Genomic DNA, 19,602 nt, shown 5'->3' with positions numbered 1-19,602 from the left:
TGTCAAGTTCGGAGCTCCTGATAGCGTATTCTATAGTTATCCCATTGGTAACTGGTTGCTTTTGTTGCTACCAGCCAAAGCGACGGCTACGGACAGTAATCGACCTCACCTACATCGTCTGTCCAGGAGTAATGCACCACATCTACGATCCTCCTGAACGTTGACGGTTTCAGCAGCAGCCTTACCATATCAGCTAACCAGGCTGAATGCGACTCTGGAGACCGCCGATAACCGTGGTACAGTTTGTCCAGCTCCATGCGCTTCAATTCCCAGAGCGGTCCACCAGACCCCAGCGAGCCGTATGGCTGCAGAGCCTCGAGCAGCCGGTCATACTGCTCGTCGAGGCTGTCATATTCGCACTGTGCGATTGCAGTGCCCTCGCGGACACCATGGACTAGCTCGTATAACTTATGGTGGGAAGCCATGACAGTCCAGTTACAGAAGGCCATGGTCACCATGGCAAGCAGCTTCTTTGATTCAATCAGCTCTCTGGCGCAGATTATGCACTCTAGAAGTTTCTCCTTGAGGTACTGACAGGCCGACCCTCTAACGCCGCGGAGAACTGGGTTCTCGCGCTGTTTGCGCATCGTATCACTTCGGAGGTCGACAAGGTCGTTTACCAGCGTCGTTCCATAGGAGAGCTTCATATATTCCGCTTCGTTTATCCGCTGGCCTGTCGCCAGAGACGCTGCCACAATCCCAACTGCATTGGCGATGTCGATATGCCTCTGTGTAGTCAGATGTGTCATCCGACTACCATATAAACCTCCTGGTATCTTGGAGACAGCATGGTTGCGATAGTAACCGAGGACTCGGAACTGGATATGAGCTGCTGCTAGGATATCCAACTGCCAGCTACTGACGATTCCCGCCAGGTTGCAGGCTTTCAGAAAGGCAACGGCTGCAGCTCCATTCTTCTGTAAGATCTTGAGGGTTTCCTCCGTGGCTGCTTCACAGTAATCTCCAATCAAAACGTCATTCCCAGCATCTGCTATGGCGCGCAATATGCCTTCGTCCACCGGACTGCCTCCACAGGCCATTGCGTAAAAGTATTTTGCATCCGCACACAGCTTTATTTTCTCAGACGTGGGGAAATATTTATTGAAAATGCGAGGAGCATTGTCACACAAGGGGTTTGGTCGACGATCGGGAGCCTTGATTGGAGTGATAGACGCAGCACTCGCACCCGAACAGATGGTTGGACTCCCCTGCATATCAAAGTTGCAGAAGATCAGCTCTTCAACCGCCCCTCGCAGTTTCTCCGCCGTGAAGAGGCCATGTCCATTCCACTCCTGGTCTCGTTTGATCACATTCCTTTGAGCCACAAGCATCTTCTCAATGGATCGACAGGCGGTTACGTTTGTAAGGCTCGCATCCTTGACGGATGACATGGGCGATATACCATCGCAGGTGCACTGAACGCGGGGGTTGTACCTTTCTGACAGCAAGTCCGTATCTTCACACGACGGTGGCCGTGTTCCAGCTAGAATTATCTCACCTTTCCGATACCTCTGCTGGAATGATGTTACTGCCGCGAGTAGGAGAGCTGGATCTAGGGCCCTGCTCAAGCTTGAATCCTGAAAGAGGGACGATAGATCATCAACATCCATAGGTGGAGGCTTTTGGGTATCATCTCTATTGCCAGATGCATTGAGCCAAATGTCCACCCAAGCAAGGTAGACTTTCAGCCGAGGACTCTCCGAAGAAGACGAGGCCGGCATTTGTTATTTCTGATATCAATGCTCTTACAGATGGCTAGAAATGCCAGTATGAAATCATTTCAAGATGCATATCGACCAGACTGGGCCGTATCTATTTAACTAACGGCCATAACGGAGATGTCATGACATTGGCGGCACTTAAATCGACTCCAAACGAACCGCTAGTTAGTTAATTATCCACAAATCCCTTGGGAGGCTCCGTTGAGAAGTCCGAGATCATGTTGGCTCCCAATCGTTGAATCTCGTAAAAATTTCCTGCTCCACCCTGTCAACTTTATCTTTATTCTTGTTTCATTGCTAGATCCTTTTGCTCTGCTGATGCATTAACTAATTGGTTTGTTGCCGTTTGGAAGTTAGATATACGAGTCAAAAAGGATGACATCGGCGGCAACTTGAATGGTTAACTACTTAAATATGTGATTACCTATATCTTAGGTGACAACTAGTTAGATAAATACTCCGTATAAGCCGTGCTATCCGAATTGCCCTTCACGAGCTTCCTAAGATAAACCTATGGGGTAAGGGGCTTAATCGAGCTGCAGCGACGATGTAATAATTGGACGTAGCGGTTAGTATCAGTATCAACGAGGTTGCACGCTGATATCTCGTATCATTAGCGACCCCTCAGCCAACCAGCGAAGGGTTCAGACACGCTGCAAGAGAAGATCTCAAAAACTTGGTTCGAGTGAGTACGCTAGGATCTGTATGACGCGAAGATCGACAGATTGCTTCTTGGACAGCAGCACAAGGATAGGATTCTCGGGACACATTTACAAACTACATGCACGTCAGTCTCCGCGAAGGTTCCAGGGAGCATTTATGGCGGACAGTCAAAAATGGCACGACCTATACACTCGATCGATCGGAAAACTGATTATACATAGATAGTTTCGACTCTCGAGACAAGATTCATGCTGTTAAGCTATAATAGTTTCATACCCAAAGAAGAAATGGGAATCATCCCTTTTTTATACATCAAAGTTCTATGGCTCTAGCATCTTCTTCCTCTTCGCCCGATCTCGATCAATTTTCTTAAAGAACGAGCTGCGTTCTTTCAACTGCTTATTTCGACTCTTGTTATGTTCGATATAAGCCATATCTTCTCCTCCAGCAAGCCCGCTAAGGGTTGCAGCATTCCTGCGCACACCCTTCTTACTACCACGGGATTTCCCTCCGGCCGTCCGGTCGTTGAACAAATCATCAGCATTTTCTTCAACAGCAGCGGAGGTTTCGTTCTGAAGTGTTACATCAGCTAGTAGCGCCAGGCGCTCTTCAGCCGTAGCGTACGCAAGGCCCTCGAGATTCTCGATCCCTTGCAGATGGGTGATCACCTTGAATGCATAGCCTTGATCAACCAAGAAAGCTTGACGTTTAGAAGAGTAAAACATTTCATCTGTGTCTTTTGACACAAGGGAGTAGAAGAAGGCATTGAAACCTTCGTCGTTACGACGCTTAGCTCGGAGGATACGTCCTAACCGCTGGGCTTCCTGTCGACGAGAGCCGTAGTGAGATGATATTTGAATCAAACAGGTAGCTTCCGGCAGATCGAGAGACGTATCGCCAATCTTGGAGAGGAATATCGTGTTCACTTGATCGTTATGTTGGAAGTTCTCAAGAATTCGCAGACGTTCATTCTGCGGCGTTCCACCATAAATGTACGCCTTCTTCAGCTTCAAAGCATATCGTTCAAGTGCAAAGACATTGTCCGAAAAGACAATAATCTTATCACCTCGCTTTTCGTGGTAGTCAATCAGGAATTGACAGGCCTGGAATTTCCTGGGGTTCATGATATATAAAAGTGCGGCTTTCCTGGACTTCTCACGCATATACTCAGTATAAAACTCGGTGGTCATGGGGCACCACACTTCTGCGCATTGAACCTTGGCAATATGGCCTTGCTCTGCAAGCTCCATCCAATTTGCTTCATAGAGCTTCGGTCCAATCAAAAAGTTTAAATCTTTAATTTTGTCATCCTCTCGAAGAAGAGTCGCTGTCAGCCCAAGCTTGGTTTGCGTAGCAATTGCAGATGTGACTGTTCGAAACATGAAGGCGGGCACGACGTGGACTTCGTCTAATAGCATCAGCCCCCACTCGCGAGACTGCAGCCATTCCATCATCTTTTCAGCATCGTGAGATCTGGCTCGGGTTTGTGAAACCATAGAGTATGTAGATACAATCACACCTGTACTCCGTCGGAACTTCTCCTTGTTGTCTGATGTGAAGATGGCGATGTCACTCGGGTCAATATTTGACCATCGGATAAATTCATTCCGCCACTGGACAACAGACATGGAACTAGTGCAGAGGACGATTGTTCCTTTTTTGATAGTGCATGCTGCTGTAATACCGACCAGCGTTTTTCCAGCACCACACGGAAGCACAATAATCCCGCTCTTTGCTCGTCCGTTACCAAACATTTTACTTAAACTCTTCTCCTGGTAGCTTCGAATTTGTGCAATGGGTTTGAGGTCAATGTCCAGAGTTGGGTTGATTTCATCATTGCGGAAATCATATTCCTCCAGTGCTGGACAGCCCATAGACTGGCATCTAGCCTTGACTGACTCCACTGCTGTATTTGGAATTTCAAAGCTGTGCACCTGAGCTTGTTCTTCGTCATCGTCTTCCTCTCTCAAGTTCACTAGAATGTCATCTTCGTTTGGCTGTGCAGGCCGCTCTGACATCTGGGCTGCACGCTGTTCTGGTGCCTGTTTCATCATAGCTGCATCCTTGGTTCCTGGAATTACCAAGCCTCCCATTTTTGGGGCCGCCTGCTGTGTAATTTCCGAAGATTCTATTCTCTGTGGTCCAATAACTTCATCTTTCAGGAGCATCTGTAGAGTAGCGGTATCAGAGCTTTCCACGAAGAATCTATTATGCTTCAGCACCAGCTTTATTTTTCCATATGATTTCGTGAAATTGATAATAAATGATTTTATAGATTCGGGGAGAGGAGTTTTCGACAACCGGTCAAGGAAGTTGATGATATCTGTAGGGAGAAGTCCAACAGACACAGCAGCATAAAGACTGTTGCCTGTGAGCCGGTATTCATGGAGATGCGTGGGTCGTGATAAGGGCTCAGCAATGGTTGTCAAGAAATCTTGAGCTTGTGATGCTAATGGAGAAAAGCTCTCCAGTGTAATGGTCCCTTTGAGAGGCTCTATCCAAAGAGGGCGGTTCGCATGATCAGGCTTCAGTGCAAGGGAAGAGAAATCTTTGTATCCAAAATGCGGATCCTGCTTTGCAGCCTGTGACTTTTGGCTGTAGGATTGCAAAGTAAATTTCTCCACGACATCTAATTCAATATACCGCTATTAGATTTTTGCCAGAAAATTGCAAGGTAGTATCCGAATTGAACATGCCTTTCAAGTTATCCCCTTCGCCATCACTGCCCTCAGGCTCAACATACTCATCGCTACTTACACTCTGAGGTGTTGAAGTAGGATTCGGCGTTGCACGCTTCGACGCTCGCCCTCTAGCACCTAGGTACCAAACGTTCTTATCAGTTTTCTATTCGTCTACATCAAATGCTTGGTCCGTTGGGATTATGTACCTTCAACCGCCTTTCTCTTTGGCGGCATTTTTCCGGTTGTCCCTAGCCAGAGAGCTCAAAAGAGCTGTCTCTCAGAGGTCCTGTATGTCCGATAAAAGAGAGCCCAGAGACCTAAACCATTTTCTCGAGCTTTTATCGTTCCTATGTCTGTTTTGTCGTAGCACCAGGCCAGTGGTGCCGACTTGCAAGTTATAATCAGTCAGTCATGAGCAAGGCAATGACGATGTTGAGTCTCAAATCTTCTTCCATAGTTGCCTATCAAGATAACTGTCACATGACTAAATTACTAAGCATGACTAATTAGTTAAACCTACCCTACTCCGTACATCCCGAATTAAAACCGAATTTCTGCCAAAGAATTTTGGAGACAAGCTGGCTGGCTTTTATAGAGATCAACGACGCCAACAGATTGGTGATTTCGGCCTTGTTATATTATTTTCAGTTCAATTATGAATACCGTAAGTAGATATCTGCTATGTTTTATTCTTTATTGAAGCCAAGGACACTAATTCTGTGGTGTTTAGATCAGATCAACCTGGTACTGACTACCCTCAAATCAATTGGATGGATTAAGAGACGACTAAACATATTCGATATACCTAGGATTGGATGGGGAGCGCTGTGTGTTGGTATGGCTCCCTGGTGATATCCCCTTTGCTTTTGCATACCTCAAACAGGAAGATAACCAATGCTATGTTACTACCAGCTGGCGGCGGCGCATACTATTTCGCCAAACGTTCTATAAACGCCGACCGATTGACGAGATTTGACGCTACTCAGAAACGCAAAGATGAAATGGCTAAAGCTGAAGCTTCAGCACGGGTACGGACACAAATTGACTTCCTCCATGCCGAAAAATCATTGACTCTTGCGCTTCACTAACCTGCATTTGGTCGTCACTAAAGGCGGCGGCTGAACAGTCAAAGACGACGATTTCCCGAGCAGGGCAGTTAAACAGCGGATCGCAAAAGGACGATGCATATAGTCCGAGTGACGAATTAGGCCATGACCCAGCCCCTACGAGACATGAGCCGGAAACCGATGCGCAGCGTCTAGCTGAGAAAGGGAAATACGAAGCCGCTGAGGTATTTAGATCGAGGAAGGGTGACCGTTTCAGTTGATTAGCATGAAGTACTCTGCATACCCTTGGCCGGGTATGCCGCCGTAGTGGCACTGTAATATATTTGGTGGCATGCACTTGCATTATTCGCTTCTATGGTCAAAAGCAAGATCTGTTCCCTTAAAACAATATGATGAATGAAGAATATTAAATAAGTTGAACCTTAAGATATGTAGAAAGTCTAAGGAATTAATGGATGCATATGATATACTAGATGATTTCAGCTTTGGCCATCAATTAATTCTCAGGTTTATATTATATTTATTGGATAGGACAAGTAGTTATACTTAATACCTAGTAGTAGTAATCATATATATAGATCAGGCTTGAAGCTCAAGCAACAAAGACTGCTGAGATATACCAAATCACTACTCCGTAATTCCTAACTACCTAGGTATCTCTAAGCGAAAAGAATTATACAATGATAAACAGAAGGACTGAAAAAAAAATATGTAACAAAACTCCAAAATGCAACACAGAATGCAAACACAGACAACAAGCCGCAGCATTATTTGTATCCAACAGAGAAGAAGAGATAAGTGGCAGCGTATTGAACGGGTATCTAACTATTAGGTTACAATAACATGTTAAATACCGGCTGGCCGCAATAGTTCCCCTTAATATCATCAGAAGTCGGCTAGTAATTCAAAAACTATGGAAACATTAAGAATCAAACATTAATCTTCCTTTAACAAGCGGAAGAGGCTCATAAGAAGCTCAGAAGGACCTGAAGTAAATTGAAATTGGCCGTTCTGGAAGGGTATCAATTTAAAGAGAAAGAAAGGTATAAATCCATTGATAAAGAATGAAGCGCCTGGAATGCGATGTCATGCAGTTACTCCTCAGAAATCGAAGAGGCGAGTTTCGGCACTTGTTTTTTCGGAATAATTTTTCCAAATTTGGATTTTGAGTCGCTCCGCCGGAGTTCACCACGGGATGAGGAATGCGAAAGCGTTTTATCATTGGCCGGATGCGTACCTGCAGTTGGAGGTCTGTAAACTGCGCTGGTGAGCAGTTGTTTGTCCGGGTGTGTGGATTGCGAGGGAAATGCCCTCAGCATGCTGCCTTGTCCATTACTATTTTGCCTACCAGAGGATGCGGAATGAGGTTCCTGTCGCACTTGTAATTTTTCAGTGTCCGATCCCGATGTGGTAGATGATGGAGATGATGCTCCAGAGCCAATAGTCTTCTCGCTGTCCTTCGACTCAGTGGAAATTCGGTTGGCACCCGACGTAGCTTCGAGAGCGACAAGCTCACAGCGAGTACAGGCCGCTGCAGCGAGTTCAAGCATGCGAACCTGTTTCTCAAGCCTTGATCGAGCGAGTTTAACATCTTGAGACTCGGATGCAATATCTTCGATTTCATCGTCAGACATCTGAACGAATTTAGACGGTGTGATCATATCCTCCAAACCATCGATAAGACAGCCTTCAACAGCCAGGCTCACAATATTGTTGATGAAGTTGTTGAGAGATACTGAATAATACGCCAGCATACAGTCCAATATCTCTGAGTGCATTGCGCTAATACTGATAGCTTTGATACCGGTATTGGCTGCTCTCCGTATCTGAGAGATTCTTATATTAAGCTCCGGATCAACGATTGTCGGTATGACCCTTTTGAATGGAGCCACGAGCTCGTCAATCTTTTCTTGCAGTTTCTGCAATTTTTTTTCCATTTCGATATTGAATATTTTGTGAATCAAAGCTTCTCCAAAGCTGGCATCCGCAATATGATGTAGAAGGTCGGTAAGAAACTGCTTGATTTTTGCCCACATCTGGAAGACATAAGCCTTAGCAATTTCCTTCCATCGAAGAGAGTATCGAATGAACAATTCGCCAACAACTTGGGCATTCATTAGACCTGATATTTCGCGGCCCTTGCTCTGTTTTACAAACTCTTCAAGTCCGCTCATAAATTCACTCTTCGTCACAGGCTGCGGTCCATCCTTCGTCCGTGGAGGCACTTCTGTGTGTTCAGCATCATCATAAATGTTATAACTGTGACCACGCCTTCTCATATCTTGAGAGAACTCTTCTGTCCAGTTACTTATCGTAGCACGCAACCGCCGTATAGAATGAGTTGGACGATATCTGAAATATGGGTCATGATATTCCCCGTGAATGGCATCTTTCGTAAGGGATTGATACCTTTCCCCTATTCTGGCCAGATACACGCGACGTTCCACTGTCGTGTTACGTGAAGCTCCAAGCTTTTCGTATAAAGAACGATGGGTATCAAGATCGATATTGATATCTGACTTAAGCACAGAAAGGTGACGCTTGACCTCCGCCAACAATATTTTACGGATCCTACTCCGAAGAGCACCAACGCCAAGGAACTGAAGAGGCAGAGTTCTCCACGGTGTTGCAGTAGCAAAGAAGAGTTCCTCGACGTCATCACGGCTAACCCTCACGGGCCGTTCGGCTCCTTCGCTATCCGAATTCCGTAGTAGATGCCATCCAAGCTGAAGCGAGTTATGTTGTTGCTTGACGCGGTCAAATGCCTTGGCAATAGTAGAGGCGTCAGGGTCTAGGCGGTCAAGTTTGGTAATAATGCCCAGTGTTCGAGCCGCAGAACTCCTTGTCATGGGTAGTACCATTTGCTCTGAGAGCTGGCGTTCTGCAGAAATGACAGCAAGGATGATGCTGCGTGGGTTTTGTAGGTAGGTTAGGGTGAGGCTCTTGGCGACTGCGATGTCCGCGGTAGTTTGATTATCACGGGGTAGATACATCAAACCCGGCAGGTCAACGACTGTAAGATTGGGTAGTGTCGGGCCGGACATCTCTAATTGTAGGACGTCCTCTGAATAGCTTCCCTCGCGAGTAAGGCCCATGATTAGACGAGCTTCCGAGAAGAGCCTGGGTATATCCGATAGCCAGTCGTGCGAGCGAGAGAATACCCCAAGTTTGCTTTTGTGATCTGGTGAAGCATTTGGTCCGGGGCGGATCTTAATTTGTGTGCCGACAGTTGTTGCTCTGCGAAGAACCACTTCCACGACGAACCGAGTTGAGACTCCATTGTTGACTGGCAAAGGGACGCCGGTGATGGCTTCGAATACCGCTGACTTGCCGGAGTTTTGGTCGCCGCAGATAACGAGGGTGTGAGAGAAGACTTGATGATGCAGTCCTAGCCGACGTAATTCATCAAGACGTTCGAGGAGGACATTCTGTTCCTGGGATTGTAAGAGATTGACGGGTAAACCATCGTACTTCATGGCGTTTTGGCCCATCGTTGGCAGCGTAAACGGGACAAGAAGACCGCCAGGTTGAAAGAGCTTCAGCGTTCTCTATAGACAGACAAGAACGTAACTGCGGACGAAGGGAGAGCCATCTAAATATCAATAAGCCCAAGCTAGCACTGGATATCCTGTTTTTGCCTCAAGCTACCGGTTATACGGAAATCCCGCCCCTCAAAAGTAAAAGTCTAGGCTTGCCTCGCTTCGATGTTATATGTGAAACCATATCAGTATGCAGGGTGGCAATTTGGGAACGATATCGAGAATATATTTCTGCTGTCAAAGCGAGCACTGTGAACCAATTAATACCAATACCCGCGGGTTCCTAGTCGTCGATTTTTTTCAAAAATAGCCATGGTGGAACGGAGAATCTAACGCAGTCTGGCTCTGTCGACATTGAAGCAACTAGGGGCATCCCTTCGCCGTTAGGGGCGCCTTAACCGAAACAGTGCAATGGCCCGAGATGTGCCGACTCCGCATCATTTTGTGCGCAAGATAGGCCTAGGCGTTACCAGCGCATGGCACGCTAACGCAGGACAGACCCATTTTGCTTAGCTGCCAACCTGTGGATTGAGCAACAGACTGAAGTTTTCAGGGGCCACCCTAGCATCACAGCACTGTGTCAACGTTGAACTCCGCATCCAGGGGATCGGCGTGTGAATGAGCCTGATGAAAAAAGAGAGCGCCGGCATGCCGGAGAAACCGAAAACAGATCTTGCTGGCAAATTTAAATCTCGTTCGGCATTGAGGGAAATTCTGCGTGTATTGCTCTCTGCGTCTTCTTTTCCCTCCTTCTCCTTGTCGTCTTCTCCTTGCTCGTCTTCCGCCTGGTGAGGTTGATGCTTGTTTCAAACATGTCGTTGGTTTTTGCCTTTTCCGGATGCTAACTAAGCGGCGGTTCCTGCGGCTGAGGCTTAAGTCACCTGACATATTTCAAGGTTTAACGCTTATCTAATATTAGAGTTTGCACATGACGTCACGTGGAAGGATCGACGTCACCCGTTCAAACGCTGGCTTGTTTTGTTTGTCCTCTTGACAACTTCGCGATCAACAGCGGCACAAGAGGTCGAGATAGCTAATCAGCAGCACACAACCAGGTCGATATTTAAATTGAACTTGAGCCTACACGGAGAGAGCCGGTCAAGTCAACCATTAACGATGGCGTCGGATTCGGGGCGTGATCGCAGCCAGACCTGCCCTCATGGCGGTCGCCGCAGCGGCGCCGGAGACGACGAAGAGAACCCGTTTATATCCTTTCGTCGTTATGCTGATAAGCAGCTCTCAAATTTCCTTCAATCCGTCGTTGGGCTCCCCTCCGCTGTTCTTCCGCCCGCAAAAGACTGGCTCGGTATGAATGACGAAGAGTTGAGCCAGGCGCTAAGCGCTCGCCGAGACAGCTCAGATAACGATTGTTATCATCGCCACAAATGCCGCGATTGCAATTCAAACGATGACTTCTCCCCGTCTCATGGAGGGTATGATGAGCGGCTCTTTGGGGCTAATCCCTCTAGCACTGAACAACATCGAAGGTACTCGAGTCAGTCTATCCCTGCCTCAGCATTCGATGCCTTGTTCGACAGTGCGTGGCCCACGGATCCTTCTTTTCTATTCAGAGATACGGCCCATTTGCATGGGCCGTTTATTTTAGACTTTATGGCTCCCTCAACTTCCGCGGGCTGGCCAATCTCGTACCTTATGTTTTCCCCTTATTCACCCCTCCAGCTGGAACGACAGCGGCAGTTACGCCAACGATATCAGGATGATGCCTCGTCCTCTTGGTTTAGCTCCTTAGCCCCCTCCCATGAGCACAGAGGCCTCAGAGAACCTCAGTGGCGGGAAGCGTTCGAAGATTTACTCCGTATTGAAAACGGGAAACCTATGCTTGATAGGGATCCCCGGGAGGAACGTCCGCGCGAATCTAGAAAGTCCTGGCTTGCAGGCTTAATCCAGCGCGGTAGCCTCGGTGACGGTTGGTCTCACATCAATCAACCCGACGGTGACGGTGACTACTTCAAATTCCAACATATCGCCTCCAATGATACCTCTCCTGACCATGAGAGGACGTCGCAGAAAAATGAGGCGAGTGAGGAGGGCAATCAGTTCTCAGAGCTTGATCTGTACGATAGCTTCCTTCACAAAGTTAATCACGGTACCGATATCTCACAAACAAGTCCGTTGTTAAGAGCAATACTTGAAGAGCGAAAGCAACAGCGCCAGCAGCTCGAAGAGTTACAGCTACAGTGGAGAGAGATGTTCCGCGAGAAAGAAATGGAGCGTGCAGATGATCGCCAAGCGATTGCTGATTCTGCCGTCATTAGGAGCACAGCATCACGGACTAACAAAGATTTACTTCAACCTATAGTTTCCAGCGTCACCACCACACAACGCGTGATGCAGCCTGATGGGTCGATAAAGACCAAAACAGTTGTCAGCAAACGGTTTGCCGACGGACGAGAAGAAAATACTGAAACCGAAGAAGTCACGAGAAATAAGCATTCAGCAGTTGATGAAAGCAGCCAGGTGGTGGCTAGTCGGGGTGACAATCAACGAAGCACACCAGATGGGCGTGAAAAGAAGCGCAGTGGCGGTTGGTTCTGGCAAGAGTAATGCGCTAACAACTGGCCGGTATTTTGCCCAAGGTTTTACTTCCCTTCAACCCTAACAATCTCACGCAAACTTCCATACAAGGCAAAAGATGATATCTCCTTTGCCATCTAATATTACATCAATCCTTGATATGTACTATCAAGGCACTCCTCTTTCCCTATTTTCGGCTGTGGAATGCATATTCACTTCGATCGTTTATGTCGATCTTTTTTTTAGCGTTTGTCGAATTTACAGCTGGATCTGTACATTTATTTTGGGCCTCTTGAGCATTTTGATATGTTTTTTATATTCGACAGTCAATCAATCCAACCTTCTTTTCGCCTCAGCTCTTTACCCAAGGCGTGATTACTAATGTATAGCCGCTTAGCCAGTTACATTTGACGAAGCTCCTCGTACCCGTAGCTTCCGGGACCCACGAGGACGGCATCAGATACGAGGCAGTTGGCCTGGACTATCGCTGACCATTTGATATTTACTCCGTATATCAGGCCGCCCTTTTTTTTTTCACAAAATCCCCCGCTCAAATCAATCGTTTACACTCTTCATCCAAGTAGACCATTCCCTTACATCATGTCTAGAGACGCTATGCCAAACCCGGCGCACGTTGACGCCGATACCTTGCTGTCGAGAAAATTTGGCAAAGAGACAGTCAATTATTTTGCCAGTTAGGATACCCATATTCTCTAGTATGCGTGCAATACCCACTGACGTCGATTCCACCACACAGGTTCTCCTTTGAATCGGGTATCGTTCCTTCGGTCCGACAACCTGTTCATATCAAATGCCCTCAAGCACCCCTCAGCGAAGTTTTTATTGTTCAATCAGCTTGCACCGCTGTCTCGAAACCCCAAGGAGCTATATTATGCGTCATACCAAGAAGTTGAGTCAATTATACCTCTAGACCTCTTCGATAAGCCGGAAAAGGAGATCATTGAAAACTATAACTCAGGCAAAATGGTTCCCCTGGTTATTTTTCTAGGATTACATGAATCCCAGCCAGAGGATGGTGGATTCATGTATAGATCGTACAAGGGAACTCCGTATTTTGCCCTTGATGTTACCCCTCATGGACCGCTGGGGGAAGTAGCTAAGAAGATAATTGAGACTATGGAGTCGAAGTCTCTCACATTCAACAAGGCTAGAGCAATTACTTCATTGCCCTCGGATGATGGTAAGACAGCAGGCCCCTTTTTAGGAATAAATAATGAAGGTACTGATGGGATTATTACTTGAAGCCGCTATATATGCTCAAGCCAGGCATACAATAGACTGGAATGCTCGCAACGCTTTCTGCGGAGCATGCGGACAACGGACCATTTCAACAAATGCAGGCTCAAAACGAGCCTGCCCTCCAACTGACCTTGGATTATCTACGGATCAGTCTCGCCCTCCCTGTCATACTCGCAACACAATTTCAAACCTATCCTTTCCCCGAACAGACCCAACAGTCATTGCAGCAGTTGTATCCCATGACGGAAAGAAGGTGCTGCTTGGGCGCCAAAAAAGATACCCACCACACTGGTATTCAACTTTGGCTGGTTTTATTGAACCAGGAGAATCCGTCGAAGATGCTGTCCGCCGCGAAGTTTGGGAGGAGTCTGGTGTTATTGTCTCCCGCGTTATCATTCACAGTACTCAACCATGGCCATACCCAGCCAACCTTATGATCGGTGCTATTGGCCAGACTGCAAAACCTGAAGACGAGACTGTATGTCTCAGCCACGATCCGGAGCTGGAAGAGGCAAAATGGTTTGATATTGCTGATGTCCAGGAGGCTCTGAAAACCGGGGTATCCTCTCTGGGTGCGCCACCGCCACCTGGGTATAAGGAAGGTGGCCTGCGGTTAGCACCGAGCACAGCTATTGCGTACTTTCTCATTGAGGCTGCTGCGAACACCGAGCTTCTGGGAAATCAATATGTGCCTAGAATCTAGTGTCGACTTTCGGCTATCAATTTAATGTAATGCAGGGAGTTCGGATAGATTAGTTGGTTTTTTGGATTTGATTTCGGCCATAGGTTGGAATTTACGCTCTGCAAAGAAAATATGCAAAAGGTTGAAAAAGGGGTTCACTTGATTACAAAAGGGATAACAGCGGGTGGTTATATAGCAATCTCCCCCAACGCCAAAGCCAATCACTCATTTAGCTTCCACATATACTCAACGGGTATACCATGGAGGATAGAGTTATACATTTTCTTCCCGCCTCATACTTTGCGCCGAAAAAGGGAGTTAATACTAAGAACAGGTGATTAAGGAGGAAAATAGAACGGCCAGGGAGAGCAAAAAGAGAATATATCCTATGCAGATCAGTGACGTTTAGTTCTCTGTCTCTGCGCCCTGCGATGTTGGTGCACTGTCGTCGAGTCGTGTACGTTTGGATTCTCTATCTTCGCTTAGTTCGGTAGAGCCAGCTATTTTCCGCTTTTCTCTTTCTCGTTGTTCTGCACGGCGAGCTTCCTTATCCTTCTCTTTTCGGTGGGCTTTGGATTCGAATTCATGCCAATCACCCTCCACATCTGCTAGTCTAAAGAGAGACTTATATTAGTACAGTCGATACATGATACAGTTTTCAGAATCCACGACTTACTCCATAGCTTGCTGTGGCCCTGGCTCCTCAGACACAAAGTAGGGGTGTGCAAGAATTTCCTCTGCAGATGGTCGTTTACTAGCATCGTACTGGAATATGCTGGCAACAAGGTCAAGGGCAGCTGGAGATAAACAATCTCGATATAGATCCTCAAATGCCCTCTTCTTCCGCTCAGCGGGGCGCATGAGTTCGAACCAGGGCATATCAATAATGTCTGGCCAGTCAGCTCTTGTCGGGGTCCCAAGAGAGTTGTAGAGTTTATCTATTTGATTTAGTTCGCTGCCATCTCCAGGGAAAATGGCTTTCTTGGTAAACATTTCCATGTATACACACGCGGCACTCCAAATGTCAACCGCAGGGCCATACCGAGTCTCTCCAAGGAGTAGCTCTGGAGGCCTATACCATATTGTGATGACTCTGTTGGTATAGTCAAGTTGCCGTGATTTGGAAAAGAATCTGGCAAGTCCAAAGTCTGCAAATTTGAGTTGGCCTTGATTGCTGATAAGGATATTTGCTGCCTTGATGTCACGATGAAGCACTCCACGATGATGCAAGTAGTTTAGGCCCTCGAACATTTGTTTGGCGAGATGTTTTTTGTGTGCGGCTGATAGTACGAAAGTGGGATGGTTGATGAGGCCAGTAAGGTCGTGGGAAAGGTATTCGAACACCATAAAGCATTCATTTTTCTCCACCATCACCTCTTGAAGGCTGACGACGTTCTGATGGTGAAGATGTTGAAGGAGTCTTATCTCTCGAACAGCAGTGATAGGAAACCCATCCTTTTCTCCTTCCATGCGTATTCGTTTTAAGGCCACCATGTTCTTTGTAAAAACATGCACTGCCTTGAAGACTTTGCCGTAAGTACCAGCTCCCACGACAGACTCATTCCCAGGCTTGCGGTAATAGACGGAGTCTGCACGTGAGAATTCTTCAGAAAGGGTCGGCCTGGGCTTCATTCGAGTGAGAATTTTCTTCTTAGGCTTTGAACGCTCGGTTGTACGGTCTTTTCGCTTCTCAGGCCGAGACTCTCGTCGGTCTTCACGTCGTTCCCGCCGCCTTTCGTCCCAGCCATCAAACCGACGCTCTCCACGTCGGGGATCCCGACGATCATCCCGACGATCAGAGCGTGTCTCATGTTTTAATTTGGAGGTCACAGACTGTGGCTTTGTTTTTGGGAGCTCCAAAGGCCGAGGAGGCTCACGCATTTTATGCGTTAAATCAGGAATTGGCTTTGGAGCCTGGGATGGCGTAGCTTTTGATTTGAATGCGAAGCTGAATTTCCCAGATTCCTTTGGTTGTGAAGTGGTGCTGGTAGGCTGACGTTTGGAAGGAGGAGGCTCAGGGCGTTCTAGATCGCCTGCTGCCCCTTGATCCTCCACCTGCAGGTCTTTCGACGGCCGAAAAGGATTGTCTTCTTCATCAGTATCGAGAGACATTTGCTCTTCAGACGGGATTTGCATTGGAAGAGGCGGCGGGTGCTGATGGGGCGCGCCACGGCCCCGACTAGTCCATTGTACAGCATCCAAATGCGACCCTCTGGAACGTGAGCCTGTGAATTCGTCAGAACACAGCTAACATTCCGCTAGAAAAATCTTTAAACGGAAAGACGTATGGGATGATACTTACCACGATATGATGAATTACTTCCTCTATAAGCTTGAGCCGAATAGCCCGGCGGGAGATGGCCTGAGGTTGGCGGCTGGCCTTGATAATATTGACTTGGCGGTGCATTTTGAGACGGGTAGCTTGACTGTCGATAGGGTGGGGAGTAGCCATGTAGTTGTCTAGTAAACAGTAAGTAAGTATAAAATCACGCCGCTTAAACATTAGAGGTCCACCTCACCTCGACTGTCCATGATACGGCTGTGATTGTTGCTGTGCGGACCACGAGCCGCGTCCACCGCCACTGTAAGGGGAGGCAGATTGCGGAGACTCGTGCCTGGAGCTGGTAGGAGTTACATACTGTGGTGATGTGTATGGCTGACGAGTATCAACAGATGGGTGTGACGGCCGCCGTGAAGACCGGGCTTCCGCCGGCCTTACACCATGTACTGGATATGTGTCACGCATGTGTTCGTCCTTATTGGCTCTCCGTCTGCTGCTGTCTTTACGCACACTTGCGATGGGAAAAGGAGAGAAATCGGGCCTTGAAGGGTTGCTCGAAACGGATTCTAGGTGAGAGGACGGCGTAGGGAGGGAACGGTTATGCGAGGTTCTAGAAGTAAGCGGGTACTGTGACGTTGGTCGGGAATGGGGTTCTATATTGCGAGTGAATGGGGGAGTAAAAGTTCTTGGGGAAGCGGTAAAATGGCTTTGCTCGTCGGACGGGGGATGCGATCGAGAGCTGGTCCCAGCGAAATCTTCAACAAAATCGTTAGCGGGTCGATTCTCCTTGTCTGAAGGGTGAGATCTCTTTGAATAATGGCTGTGCTCGCGAGATTTCCTATGACTCCCGGCGAAGCCCTCACTACCGCGGGCTCGTCGCCTGCTAGAGGAAGAGTGGCGGCGACGCGAAAGGGGTGGTGAAGCACTCCTCAGTCGCTTGTATTCCTCTCCCCGTGAATGTGAATGTGCCTCTTCATCTTGTCGGACCCTTACCTGTTGCTCTGGGCTAGTGTTGCGCTGTTGTTGAGCAGTAGAATCGTCGTGTGGGGATGGGGACGCGGTTCTTCTCCCTCCACCTCGTCCCTGATCGGTTCGATGGAGCGAAAAGCGTTGATGATAGGAGTCACCGCGACCTCTGCCCGACCTATCCTGCTCCTTGCGACGCAGCGAATGCCTGGGTTGCTGGTGATAGGAGCCTCCTCTGCCCGTCTTTTGCTCTATCGTTTCGTATTCGTCGTGCCTGTCTCTCCTCTGTTCTCTCATCGATAGGTTCCTATCGTATCCGGCCATGTACCTCCAAGCCGCATATGTTTTCGTAAATAGATAAGTTGATCGACTGACAATGGCCGTAGCAATGTCAGGATGCACCAAAGGTATTGTCGTCGTCTCGGTCGTCGTCTGCCTTGCGGTCTTGTTGTGTTGCCAAATTAATGTTCAGAAAGCGTTTTTTTTTCCTTTGGTCGATAAAAAGTGGCTCTCGGAACAACGGCGGGCGAGAGGCACCACTTGCGCACTTCCCTGTCTTGCTGTCGATATTTTATTCCTTCCCGCGCAAGCCTCGCGAAAAGAGATCGGTTCCGTAAGGAGTCGATGTATCTTGCATGACGATCGTTGGGTGGGAGGATTAGAAGGTCGTTAGCCAGCGTAGATATTGGTATATCTACTAGTTTTGTTTTTTCCATTTCGTGTGCGGTGAAGCTCTGGTGTTCAGTTGCCAGGTAACTAGAGTGTATATCACCAGGACGGCGAGGTCTTGATATTACTCAGTCTCCTGCCACCGAACAACAATGATTGCCGTTGGGCTCCGTGTGTTCGGGCTGATCCAGGCTGTGTAAATCACCCGAGATTCACTCCTGTAATAGCTTCTACGTAAAGGAGCGGCGGGCTCCATGGTCTTGCTGTAAAAACGGCCAAGACTAACATGGGACAAGCCAACAGCAACGCGCCGGTAGCGTCCCTATCCAGAGGTGCTCCTTCGGTATTCACATATCTGCAAAGACTGCACCTTTGGTCACCGCATAATTTCTGCTGGTGTCACCAACCGGCGGAGCCACAATCCACAGCATACCGCCACCTGTCTATCTACGGTATAAATTTCTCCAACTCGAGGTCATTCATCAACGGCGGGGGAAGCCAAACATATCGTCAGCTAACGCTCCTCGCACGCCACATATGTGGTGATAAAACCTGTTGATTTGCATCAAAGTTGCAATGTGTGGCAGAATATCCCCCAATTGACTCGACGAAAAACTGCTTGTAAAAATTCCTATACATAGTCAGCTTGGAGCCAGCCAGATTTTCCGGCACCCTTTCAGCCAGGATAAAGTCATATGGCGAGGATTTTTGTTGAGAATGTATAACTCAACCTTAGATGGACGGAAAGTGCCGTTCCCTTCCATACTATTTTGACCGAATCGTATGTGGGCAAATTACTCAAGAAATGGCCTGTGGTGTCATAACTGAATAGGCCAGCTGGTCGATGACCCTCTCAGAACGTGTAGAGCAAAGATTGCGCAACACGAATTTACCAAAAAAAAATTAAATGTAAAGCATAGACAACCCCATCCAGGACACGGCTAGTGAAGAGTAGGATTCCATCCTAACAGCCGAATGACCCGTACTCCCATAGTTAAACTGCGGTTTGCCTGTCAATATTAAGAGGTAAAAGAAATCACTCACAAGATGAAAGATATATGAATCGGGCGCATACCTAGTTAACCTGGAAGCAAGAGAGTAAGCAAGTCTATATATCCAGCTATTCACCATCCATCGGGCAAATATTCAACGCTGACGTCAACTACATGCAATATATCGTCTGCATAACAGAATTTCGCCCGTCTTCCGGGGCAACGGGCGGCTGAGAGCTCTGGCTGTAGGAATAAAATAGATGGCTTTAATAATGTATAAAACATAGGTGTATAGAGCACGGCGTAGACCTATCAAAGACGCAAGGTGTTATTCGAGTCGGCTCCAGCATCTGGCTTGCCCCTCTCGCTTCTGCTTTATTGCAGTGGAGATTACGCATCACCCGTGCATTAAGAACGCAAGAAACATACCTTCAACACAAGGAGTAGCCCACAGGCTGCCCACAGCACTAAGCGGCACCGTATAGCCGTATTCTCGACCTTTCTTCCTGAAGAACTACATCCCCATGTTCATTTGAAGCTAAAAAC

At 47.6% G+C, this 19,602-nt stretch overlaps 7 protein-coding genes across 7 annotated transcripts; 3 read left to right on the top strand and 4 right to left on the bottom strand.

The window, feature by feature from the left end:
- Positions 1–86: 86 nt before the first annotated feature.
- On the bottom strand, positions 87–1,721 carry MGYG_04201 (hypothetical protein; the record flags this gene model as incomplete). The annotated part of the gene is made up of 1 exon (XM_003173981.1): positions 87–1,721. One exon carries the CDS (start codon positions 1,719–1,721, stop codon positions 87–89), a length of 1,635 nt encoding a protein of 544 aa, XP_003174029.1.
- A 983-nt stretch (positions 1,722–2,704) lies between these two features.
- On the bottom strand, positions 2,705–5,299 carry MGYG_04200 (DNA repair helicase RAD25; the record flags this gene model as incomplete). The annotated part of the gene is made up of 3 exons (XM_003173980.1): positions 2,705–5,029; positions 5,142–5,200; positions 5,272–5,299. 3 exons carry the CDS (start codon positions 5,297–5,299, stop codon positions 2,705–2,707), a joined length of 2,412 nt encoding a protein of 803 aa, XP_003174028.1.
- Positions 5,300–5,720: 421 nt separating this feature from the next.
- MGYG_04199 (hypothetical protein) lies at positions 5,721–6,392 on the top strand (the record flags this gene model as incomplete). The annotated part of the gene is made up of 3 exons (XM_003173979.1): positions 5,721–5,729; positions 5,875–6,093; positions 6,177–6,392. The coding sequence occupies 3 exons, from the start codon at positions 5,721–5,723 to the stop codon at positions 6,390–6,392; spliced, it is 444 nt and encodes a 147-aa protein (XP_003174027.1).
- An 834-nt stretch (positions 6,393–7,226) lies between these two features.
- Positions 7,227–9,623, bottom strand: MGYG_04198 (dynamin family protein; the record flags this gene model as incomplete). Its single annotated transcript, XM_003173978.1, has 1 exon — positions 7,227–9,623. The coding sequence occupies one exon, from the start codon at positions 9,621–9,623 to the stop codon at positions 7,227–7,229; it is 2,397 nt and encodes a 798-aa protein (XP_003174026.1).
- A 1,164-nt stretch (positions 9,624–10,787) lies between these two features.
- On the top strand, positions 10,788–12,236 carry MGYG_04197 (hypothetical protein; the record flags this gene model as incomplete). The annotated part of the gene is made up of 1 exon (XM_003173977.1): positions 10,788–12,236. One exon carries the CDS (start codon positions 10,788–10,790, stop codon positions 12,234–12,236), a length of 1,449 nt encoding a protein of 482 aa, XP_003174025.1.
- A 570-nt stretch (positions 12,237–12,806) lies between these two features.
- MGYG_04196 (peroxisomal NADH pyrophosphatase NUDT12) lies at positions 12,807–14,169 on the top strand (the record flags this gene model as incomplete). The annotated part of the gene is made up of 3 exons (XM_003173976.1): positions 12,807–12,900; positions 12,964–13,407; positions 13,472–14,169. The coding sequence occupies 3 exons, from the start codon at positions 12,807–12,809 to the stop codon at positions 14,167–14,169; spliced, it is 1,236 nt and encodes a 411-aa protein (XP_003174024.1).
- A 384-nt stretch (positions 14,170–14,553) lies between these two features.
- On the bottom strand, positions 14,554–17,719 carry MGYG_04195 (CMGC/CDK/CRK7 protein kinase; the record flags this gene model as incomplete). Its single annotated transcript, XM_003173975.1, has 4 exons — positions 14,554–14,761; positions 14,825–16,373; positions 16,451–16,608; positions 16,668–17,719. The coding sequence occupies 4 exons, from the start codon at positions 17,717–17,719 to the stop codon at positions 14,554–14,556; spliced, it is 2,967 nt and encodes a 988-aa protein (XP_003174023.1).
- Positions 17,720–19,602: the final 1,883 nt, after the last annotated feature.

The sequence above is a fragment of the Nannizzia gypsea genome, genomic scaffold, assembly GCF_000150975.2.
Source record: "Nannizzia gypsea CBS 118893 supercont1.3 genomic scaffold, whole genome shotgun sequence".
NCBI lineage: Eukaryota > Fungi > Ascomycota > Eurotiomycetes > Onygenales > Arthrodermataceae > Nannizzia > Nannizzia gypsea.
Note: the sequence above shows the minus strand (reverse complement) of the source record. Positions and strands in the feature narration are given on the sequence as shown.